General features: G+C 33.7%; 1 protein-coding gene across 1 annotated transcript; it reads right to left on the bottom strand.

Moving 5' to 3' along the window:
• Nucleotides 1-813: 813 nt before the first annotated feature.
• On the bottom strand, nt 814-1,788 carry LOC123936081 (olfactory receptor 2L8-like). The gene has a single exon (XM_045996853.1). The coding sequence runs from the start codon at nt 1,786-1,788 to the stop codon at nt 814-816; it is 975 nt and encodes a 324-aa protein (XP_045852809.1).
• Nucleotides 1,789-11,761: the final 9,973 nt, after the last annotated feature.

Here is an 11,761-nt window from a genome sequence, read left to right as displayed (position 1 = left end):
TAGTACACCTGTAATAAGTTGTTTTCTTATGATTCATCTAGATTCCCCCGGGGTCCCTCTCATTAAAAAATATAAATTTCCTTTCCTTTCTAATGTGGGAAGACTTCTAAGTTCATGAAGAATTTTATCCTTAATCTCTATGTTTATCATTTTATATCAATCAGGAGAGCCAGTGTCCACTATTTAAGGGTAAACTTCAATAGAAATAAAACAAATAACCATCTATCAATATTGATAAGTAGATACTAGATGTATTATTTTTCTTTATAGAAACCTGGCAATGGTATAACATGTATTGTTCCTTTGATCTCTTTTCAATATTTTGAGGATACATACTGAGTATACTAGAAGTAATACACTGGATAATACCATCAAGCTGGATTGTTTCCATTATAACTTCTACATATTAGCAAAACCTTAATTTTTAAAAGATTTTATTTATTTATTTGTCAGAGAGAGTGAGCACAGGCAGGCAGAGTGGCAGCAGAGGCAGAGTGAGAAGCAGGCTCTCCGCTGAGCAAGCAGCCCGATATGGAACTCAATCCCAGGATGCTGGGATCTTGATCTGAGCCAAAGGCAGCCACTTAAGCAACTGAGCCACCCAGGCGTCCCTTAGCAAAACCTTGTTACCCAAAAGTTAGGAAGAAATAATGACATTTTCCTTAGTTGAAAAATTATCACAAAGGAAACAAAAAGAGTGATGAAGCATATATATTTTATCAAATCTCAATTATTTTAATCTTCTAAATTATTTCGGTCTCTGCCTTCTATCCTGGAATAATATTGTTAAAGAATATACAAGGTGCAAGTAATCTACTTCTGAGGCCACAGGACTAACGAGGACTTACTCGACATTTTTATAGAGCACATCCTCTGAATTAGTCTTCTCAAGGCACCTATCACCTCCTTGTTTCTCAGGCTGTAAATAATGGGGTTGAGCATCGGGGTCAGGATGGTGTAGAAGACAGCCAAGGCCTTGTCTTCTGTTGGAGATCGGAGGGATCTTGGACGTAAATAAGTGTAAGCAAAGGGTGCATAGTAGAAAGTCACCACAGTTAGGTGGGTACTGCAGGTCGAATAAGCCTTCTTCCTCCCTTCTGTTGACTGCATGCAACAGATGGCAAATAGAACACGTCCATAGGAACATGCAATGCCAATGAAAGGAAACACAATCAAGAGTGTGGTGCTTACAAACACTGTGTACTCATAGACCCATGTATCCATGCAGGCCAGAGTCAACATGGCAGGGACATCACAGAAAAAATGGTTGATAGTCCTGGATCGGCAGTAAGGTATATGGAGGGCATATACAGTGTGGGCACAGGAGTTGATTGAGCCCATTATCCAAGATCCTATTATCATCAAAGCACATATTCTTTTACTCATATGAGTGGGATAGTGGAGAGGAAAGCAAATAGCCACATAGCGATCATAGGCCATCGAGGCCAACAATAATCCCTCTCCACCCGCTAAAGTCAAGAAGAAGAAGCTCTGAACCCCACACCCAATGAAAGAAATAGTCTTGTTCCTAAAGAGATAATCAAAAGCCATCTTGGGGACAATAGCGGAGATGTAGTTCAGGTCCATGAGGGAGAGCTGGCTAAGTAGATAATACATTGGTGTGTGGAGATGGGTATCCACAAGGATGAGGATGATCATGGACAGGTTGCCAAAAAGAGCCATTAGGAAAATTAGAACAATGAGAATGAAGAAGAACAATCCAATTCTTGATGGTGGAAACAACCCCGATAAGAAGAAATCTATAGAAGTTTGGTTATTATATTCCATGGGGCATTAATTTAGTTTTCCCTAAAGATAGACACACATAAAGTATAAAAAAACAAGTTCTCATTAATTCACTATCTGTGATATATTCAGGAGACACTGCAACTTAAAATAGTAATAATAATCAGAGTGCTTGGGTAGCTCAATCTGTTAACAGGCTGTGTTGGCTCAGGAAACTTGATCCCAGGTTCCTGGAATCAAGCTTCACACTGATCTCCCTTCTCAGTGGGGAGCCTGCTTCTCTGTCTCTTGCTGACACTCCCTCTGCTCTTGCACTCTCTCTCTCTCAAATGAATACTTTTTAAAAAAATCTAAAATCAATAGTTAATAATTATTTTGAAAAAAACTCATATTTTTTCCTCATAGATAAAGTTTTATGAGGCAAACATCTATGTCCAAATATGTAAAAACTATTTTACAGATATCTTCTAAATTTGTGAGAATTATGTATTTTCGTAATGACTTTATTAAGATATGTGTGGTTTCCTACATAAATATAACTATTAACAAAGTCAAAAATTATATCTTATATGTAGGCATTATAAATCAATATAAATGAATTAAATTACAGACTCATTTGAATATAATTGTATGACTCATAGGAGATGCTTTCTTAATTATTAAGCCCAATATTTCTGGAATTATAGTAGCCTATCAGTTCATATTGTAGATATATATTCATGTCCTTTGATTTCTGCTCAAAAAGCCTGTCAAATCAAGCTTTTTAGCAAGTATCATTTTTCCTTCTTTTTTCTGCAGAAATATACTTTTAATTATTTTGCCATTACTATTTTCATAAAACAATTTTATTCTTCCTTCTCACACAACTTCCAAAAACACTAGTTTAAGTAAACCATTTTCATGAGAACTTACTCTTTAATTTTTCTTGTAGCTTTCATGACTCTGTTCAAGTGCTTTGAAAAAAGATGTGCATTCTGTTCATCTGCTTCCCAGTAGTTACATGATATTATGCACTGTGTTATGACACACTCTTTTACTTATTCCTTTTTGTTTGTTTGTTTTTGTGTATTTAAAATTATTTTCATTCTAAATAAGTATGAGTTCACCAAATATGTGAATTATCCCTCTGTCATAAAATTCAGTTAACATAATATTAAACATGCAGAAGGAGAACTTAACATGTTGGAGAATTAAGGGTACCTTAAACATATCTCACCCCTTGAACACAGCTATATAGTTGTCAAATCATTTTGAACACCGAATAAATCAATTGAAGATGTGAAAGAACAAAAACTGAAGTCTACAAGTAGAAAAATGACCAGAGATATAGCTGTGGATAAGGCAGTGGGGAGGGACCCTGACTATGGAGGCTACAGAAAAGTATTATAAGCAGTGGAGCACAAAACATGAGCTTTTAGAAGGTTACTACAGTGAGATATGTGTCCTGCTTAAGGGTGCTTAGGTGTCAAAGTGACGTGAACCCACAGGTGTGACACTATTGTCTGAGGATCCCCTGGGTTACATGAATGAGCAGCTCCTAAGTGCTGCGATGTTCCCAGAGATAAGAGAGTGGAAGCCAGCTGAGAGCAGTGAATGTTGGTGCTGGATTTCTGTTCTGTTTTGACATAAATGGCAAAACAACAATATAGTGGGAACATTTTTCCTGAGACAACTCAGCAAACAGCAAAAGCATGGTGAGACCTTCTCTTGAATGATCAGCACTGGCCCATGCGATTCCATTCCTTAAAATATGGAGATGTGAAAGTCAGTCACATGCCTGAGATAAAAACCTCAGTCACAGGCAATGTGAGCATAGGATTCTAATACAAACTGAGAACATAGGAGTGATTGACTGTTCTTATGTGAGGCTCCCTGAAGAGGGGGGGCACAAACTTTCATCTCCAAAGCTAGAGAGCAAGGCACCACAATATGCATCCCATCCATCAGTGCTAAACAGGGAAAAAAAACAGCACCACATAGTGGAGACCAGAGCTGCTAACACAAATTCCTGCCCACCTCTGCCCTGGAGGTGCATCTCCACTAAAGCAAATCCACTGACAATCAGCACAACAGGCCTTTCCTTCTGAAGACCACAATAAACAACTCGCTTACAGGAAGTTTACTTATCATAATGTGCTGCAAATCTTTAGTTCTAGGGTAAAATAGTATCTAGGTGCCATTTTACTTTTACTCTTTATTTGCTATTTTTTTCTTCTATTTTCTTTTTTTCAAATTCATTTTATTTATTTTATTTTTTATTTTTATTTATATATACAGTTTGTATATACATATATATGTAGTTTTTTTTACTTTATTATTATTACATTATCATCATTATTATTTATGTCGGGATTTATACTTTTTTAACAAGCAGACCAAAACATCCCAAAGATGTAGATTTTTTCCCTTTGTTTTTCTTTTGTTCTTTTTCTTTCTTTCTTTCTTCTTTTCTTTTCCATACCAAATGATGAGATCCCAAAAGAAAGAACAGGAAGCAGAACCCATGGCCAGAGATTGAATCAAAACCAATATTAGTAAGTTGTCTGATCTGGAATTTAAAACAATGACTATAAGTATACTAGTTGGGCTTAGAAAAAACATAGAAGACATTAGAAAATCTCTTACTGCAAATATAAAGGAACTAAAATTTAGTCAAGCTGAAATTAAAGATGCTATAACTGACATGCAATCTGAAGTGGACGCCATAAAAATGATGATGGACAGAAGAGAGGTGACTCAGTAATCTAGAAGAGAAAATTATGGAAAATGATGCTTAAAAAAAGAGGGAAACAAAAGTCATGGAACACAAAGGTAAATATAGGGAAATTGGTGACTTTTAAAAAATGTAATAACATTCACATCTTAGGGTCCCAGAAGATGAAGAAAGAGAAAAAGTAGCAGAAAATTTTTTCAAACAAATTATAGCTGGATACTTCCCTAATCTGGACATAAAAATCTGTGAACTCCCATTAAATTTAACAAAACAACAACAAAAACAAAGGGAAAAATGTCTATATTCTTGGTATGTTTTGGTCTGCTTGTTAAAAACTCTAGATCCCAACATAAATAATAATGATGATGATGATGAAATAACAATAAAGTAAAAATAAACAAAAAGGCACCTCACAAATTCTCAAGATATACAGACAAAGAAAGAATGCTGAAAGCAGCAAAGGAAAAAGTCAGTAACTTTCAAGGGAAAACAGATCAGGTTGGTAACAGATTTGTCCACAGAAATATGGCAGACCTTAAAAATAGTTGAATAAACATACAATATGCTGAATGGGAAAAATATACAGCTAAGAATGATTTATCCAGTAAGGCTGCCATTCATAATAGAAGGAGAGATAATGTTTCCCAAACAAATACTAAAGGAGTTCATGACCACTAAACTACATCTGCAAAAAATTTAAAGGTGACATTTTGAGTTGAGTAGCAGAAAACAAAACAAAACAAAACAAAACAAAAATGAAGATGAGAAAGGACTAAAGAACATCACCAGCAACCCCAACTCTACAGAATGCATAATGAAACTAAATTCATACCCATCCATAATAATTTTGAATGTAAGTGTTCTAAATTATCCAATCAAAAAATATAATGTCAGAATGGATTAAAAATAGTGCATCTATATACTGCCTACAAGAGATTCTTTTTATTTTATTTTTATTATATTTAAATTCAGTTAATGAACATATAGTGAACTATTAGTTTCAGAAGTAGAGTTCAGTTATTCATCTGTTACATATAACGCCCAGTGCTCATTACATCATATGCCCTCTTTAATGCCCATCATCCAGTTACCCCATCATCCACCCACCTCCTCTACCTCATACTTCAGTTTGTTTCCTATAGATAGGAATCTCTTATGACTTGTCTCCATCATTGTTTTCATCTTATTTTATTTTTCTTTCCCATCCCCTATGACCCATTATTTTGCTTCTTAATTTCCACATATAAATGAAATCATTGGATAATTCTCTTTCTCCGATTGACTTATTTCACTTAGCATAACATCTTTGACGTTGCAAATGGTAAGATTTCATTTTTGATGGCTGAGTAATAGTTCATGGTATCTGTACACACACACACATATACATACCAACTTCAGATTGAAAGTAAGGGGATGGAGAACAATCTATCATGATGATGGACATCAAAAGAAAGTGGGAGTAACCATACTTACATCAGCCAAAATAAGTTTCAAACAGAACACTGTAACTAGAGATGAAGAAGGGTGTTATATCATAATTAAGAGGTTTATCCAACAAAAAGATCTAATAATTGTAAATATTTATGTGCTCAAATATATAAATAAATTAAATGTAAATAAAAACAAATTCACTAACAGTAATACAATAATATTAGGGTATGTTAACACCCCCTTACAACAATGAGCAGATATCTAAGCAGAAAATCAACAAGAAAACAATGGCTCTCCCGAACCATAAGAGACTATGGACTCTGAAAAACAACCTGAGGGTTTTGAAGGGTCAGGGGTGGGAGGTTGGGGGAACAGGTGGTGGGTGATGGGGAGGGCACGTTTTGCATGGAGCACTGGGTGTTGTGCAAAAAGAATGAATACTGTTACGCTGAAAAAAAATAAATAAATAAAAAGGGAAAAAAAAAAAGAAAACAATGGCTCTGAATGACACAATGGAGCAGATGAATATGAAAGATATATTCCAGTACATCTTATTCTAAAGCAGCAGAATACACATTCTTTTAAGGTCACATGAAACATCCTCTAGAATAGATCACAGATTGGGTCACAAATTAGCCCTCAATATGTACAAAATGTTTGGATCATGCCATGCAATTTTTTTCAGATCAAAACTCTATGAAACCTAAGTCAACCACATGAAAAAACAACTTGCAAAATCACAAATACGTGGAGGTTAAAGAACATTTTACTAAAGAATGAATGGGCTAACCAGGAAATTAATGAAGAATTTTTTTAAAAAAATGGAAGCAAATGAAAATGAAAACACAAAGTCCAAAACTTTTAGGATGCAGCAAAGCAGTTGAAGAAGAAAGTATATTGCAATACAGGCCTACCTCAAGAGTTTAGAAAGGTCTTAAATATACAACCTTACTTTGTAATAAAAGGAATAAGAAAAAAAATAGGCTAATAAAACGTAAATCTAGCAGAAGAAGGAAAATAATAAAGCCAGAGCAGAAATAAATGATACAGAAACAAATAAACAAAACAATACAAAAAATAGAATAGGTTAGCAAAACTAAGAATTGGTTCTTTTGGAGAATTAATAAAATTTATAAACCCCAGTCAGACTTATCAAAAAGAAAACAAAAAAAAAGAATAAAATCACTAATGAAAGAGGATAGATGTCAATCAACACCACAGAAATACAAACAATAATAAGAGGATACCATGACAAATTATATCAACTAACAGGGAAACCAGGGAAAAAAAAACAGACAAACTCCTAGAAATCTACAAACTACAAAAATTGAACCAAGAAGAAATAGAAAATTGGAGCAGACCAATAACAAGCAAATGAACTGAATTCGTGATCAAAAATCTCCTGATAAACAAAAGTCAAGGAATGGATGTCTTCCCAAGGGAATTCTACCAGACCCTTAAATAAGAGTTACATCTTCTTCTCCAACTTCTCCAAGGCATAGAAATGGAAAGAAAACTTCTAAACTCATTCTATTAAGCCAGAATTCCCTTGATTCCAGAACCAGAGAGAGATCCTGTAAAAAAGCGGTACTAAGGTCAATATCACTGATGATCACCACTGTAAAATGTCTCAATAAAATACTAGAAAATCAAATTCAACAATACATTAAAAGAATTATTCACTAGGATGAAGTGGGATTTATTCCTGAGACGAAGGGATAGTTCAATATTCACAAATCGATCAACATCATACACCATATTAAGACAAGAATGGAGAAGAACCATATAATCCTATCAATAGAGGCACAGAAAGCATTGGATGAATTAGAGAATCCTTTCTTAATAAAAACCTTCAACCATGTAAGGATAGATAGACCATACCTCAACATCATAAAGGCTATATATAAATAACTCAAAGGTAAATCATCCTTAATTTGGAAACACTATGATCCTTTCCCATAATGTCAGGAACAAGTTGTTCAGCATACTACTGGAAGTTTTAGCATCAGCAATCAAAGAGCAAAAGAAAGAAGAAACTCCAATTTGACAAGAAAACATAAAACATTCACCATTTAAAGATGACATATTTTTTAATTAATAAAGCCACAGCTATTCTACCAGAAAATTGCTGGAACGAATGCGTGAATTCTGCATAGCCACAGTATATAAAATGAGTTTTCAGAAATCTGTTGCATTTCTATACACTAGTAATAGAGCTGACGAAAAAGAAATCAAGGAATTGATCCCATTTGAATCTGAACCAAAAACAATAAGATGAAAAGGAATGAACCTCTCTAGAAAGGTAAAAGATCTGTACTCAGAAAACCACAGACCAGTTATGAAAGAAATTAAAGAGGACACAAAGAAAGGGAAAAGCATCTCATATTTGTAGATTGGGAAAACAAACATTTTAAAAATGTCTACACTACTCAAAGCAATCTACACATTTAATGCAATCTCTATCAAATATCACCAGCATTTTTCAGAGCTAGAACAAACCATCCTACAATTTGATGGACATGCAAAGACACTGATTAGCCAGCCAAAGCAATCCTGGAAAAGAAAAAAAATATATATAAAATAAAATAAAACTGGAGGTATCATGATAACAGATCTCAAGCTATATTACAAAACTATAGTCATTCAGATAGTATGGTTGTGACACAAAAAATAGACATATAAATCATTGGAACAGAATAGAAAACCAAATAATAGGCCAAAACTATGTAGTCGACTAGTCTTTGACAAAGAAGAAAAGAATATTCAATAGAAAAAAGGCAGTCTATTCAACAAACAGTATTGAGAAAACTGGGCAGCAACATGCAGAACAGTGAAACAGCAAGGACTTTGACTTCAGCATGGACCTAGGCACAACCCCTGAGGACAGGGAAACAAATGCAAAAATGAACTATTGGGACTTAATCAAGATAAAATCTTTCTGTATAACAAAGGAAATAATTAACAAAACTAAAAGCAGCCTACACAATGGGAGATGATATTTGCAAATGACATACCTGATGAAGGGTTAGTATCCAAAATCTATAAGGAACTGATCAAGCTTGATATCCAAAAATAGCAAACTGATTAAGAAATAGACAGAAGACAGATAAACATTTTTCCAAAGTAGACATGCAGATGGCTAACAAACATATGAAAAAATGCGCAACACTCATCATCAGGGAAATGCAAATCAAAACCATGATGAGATACTACCTCACATCAGTCAGTATGGCTGAAATTGACAATGCAAGAAACAACAGGTATTGGTGAGGATGCAGAAAAAGGGAAACACTTTTGCACTGCTAAAGGAAATTCAAACTGGTACAGTCACTCTGGAAAACAATTTGGATGCTCCTCAAGAAGTCAAAAATATAAATTCCCTAGAATCCAACAATTAAATTACTAGATATTTACCCAAAGTATACAAAAATACATATATGAAGATTTACAAGCACCCCCAACGTATATATGAAGAGAGTTCAAATGTTCAATGACTAATTAATGTATAAAGAAGATGTAAGATGTGTACACACACACACACACACATATGCATATGTATATATGTATGTATACATACATACAGAGATTTCATTTTTGGTGGCTGAGTATACTCCATTACACACACACACACACATTCCATTATATTATAATAGATATTCCATAATATACAACATATAACATATAATAATATATAATATAACATATACTATTCATATATCTATACATATATATGTATATACACACATACACACACACAATCGTGTATGGGATAAACATCATATATGGAATATACATACACAATCATATGAAATACTCTAAATATACACACAATGTATATTCCATATATATGCATATACACAGAGCAAAATATTATTCAACCATCAACAAATGAAATCTTGCCATTGCAATAATGGGAATGGAGCTAGAGTGTATTACACTATTCAAAATAAGCTGGTCAGAGGAAGACAAATACCATATGATATCATTTATATGTTGAATTTCAGAAAGAAAACAAATGAAGATATGGAAAAGGGAAAAGAAAAAGGAAGAGAGGAAAGCAAGCCATAAAAGACTCTAAATTATAGAGAACAAACTGAGCATTGATAGAGGATTGGGGGTGGGGGATGGGCTAGTTTGGTAATGGGCATTAAAGATGACACTTCTTGTGATGATCACTTGTTTTAGTATGTAAGTCATTTATCCCTGAATTCTATTCCAGAAAACAATATTGTGTTCTATGTCAACTATGCCAAATTGAAAAAAAAGAAGAAAGAAGAAAGAAGCAGAAGGAGGAGGAGGAGGAGGAGGAGGAGGAAGAGAAGGAGAAGGAAAAGAAGGCCAAGGACGTGTAAACAAATTGGGAAAGAGAGCAAAGGGGGAATTCAGAGATGGAAATAAAAAATAAGTTTTTGATAGATAGAAATTTTAAGAAATGATCACTTAAAAGGAAAAGGAAAATTGGCATTTTGAGATTATTCTATATGGGAATAAGTGGTAAGGATATCCAGAAGAAATATCATCAGTGAGTAAGCCCAGCATGCTATGATGAGAAAGGATTGTAGTGCTTCATTTTCTAATAGTCTTTTAGGATCAAAGCCATCAGACTGTTGAGGAAGTCATTACATGAAAAACAGAGATACACACACATACACACACACATCAATATAAAAATGATTGGAACAAATTCATAACAACCTTACAAAAGATATGTTTTCAGATAAATATGAGAAGTTTTGACATCCAAAGTAGAATTATCATGTGTTATATAAAACAAAAATGCCAGATAATAATAAAGGACTTTTAGAAATTAAAAGGATAATAATTATATAATTAATGTAATGGGAGTTTCAAAAGATAAGTTGGAGAAAACTAACCATAAAGAAAACAACAATAGTGAAAATAATTTGAGATTCAGAACAGATGAGAGAATGAGAGGATTAATATAAAATGACCCAGAGTAAGGACCCCTGTTGGCTCACTTGTTTAAGTGGCCAACTCTTGATTTTGGCTCAGGTCATGATTCATCAGTCATGGGATTGAGCCCTTAGTCAGCTTCTACACTCAGTTGGGAGTCTGCTGGAAAAATTCTCCCCCTCTGTGCCTCTCTTTATGAAAGTGTTCCCTTTCTCTCAAATAACTAAACCTTTAAATAATAATAATAATAATAGTAATATTAATAATAAAGATAACCTAATATACACTTCTGGTCAATCCTGAAAATGAATGTGACATGAATATTTTTAATGAATACTACTAAACAAAAACATTTTCTCAGAGCCATTATGTATGAGATATAATATTCAAGTCGAATGCAATAAATATAAGAAATAAATGAGAAATAATCTATTAAATAGTTTATTGAAAATACAAATATCTTGAGAAAAGATTCTTAATAATTCTCAATATCTCCTAAAAAGAGATCTTAAAGTCTTCTTGAGTGAAATTTTAGTAATATGAAAAGAAAGATATATCATCATGTAAATAAATTAGCATCAGTAGTTATATATTACACATGCAACCAATAGGTCCTAAAGAGAAACAATGCTGTCAATGCATGTCCCTGAATATAAAATGGAATGTAACTATGTTAAATGAGGGGAGGTAAAGGAGAATGAAAAGGTGGTAACATAGGGAGGTGGCAGCACACAAAACATTGTGGCCTGAGGGACAAATTATGTTCCTGTATTTGAGTTTAGGAATCAACCATTAGAAGGTAAGCATATTGTTTAACAATATCAAAACAAGGAAAATATTAAAATAATTTAAAGTTTTTGTCTTTAGGGTCTGGAGGAATTGGTAATGGGACCATAATTTTACCTGTAGTGTGTTGTTGCCCTATCCATGCATTATTTGAATAAAATATTAAAGTGA

The sequence above is a fragment of the Meles meles genome, unplaced genomic scaffold, assembly GCF_922984935.1.
Source record: "Meles meles unplaced genomic scaffold, mMelMel3.1 paternal haplotype, whole genome shotgun sequence".
Classification (NCBI taxonomy): Eukaryota; Metazoa; Chordata; class Mammalia; order Carnivora; family Mustelidae; genus Meles; species Meles meles.
The sequence above is the reverse complement of the archived record's forward strand: the minus strand, read 5'-3'. Positions and strand labels throughout refer to the sequence as shown.

Coding starts and splice junctions, on each gene's coding strand:
- LOC123936081 (XM_045996853.1), bottom strand. CDS start 1,788: ATGGAATATAATAACCAAACTTCTATAGATTTCTTCTTATCGGGGTTG.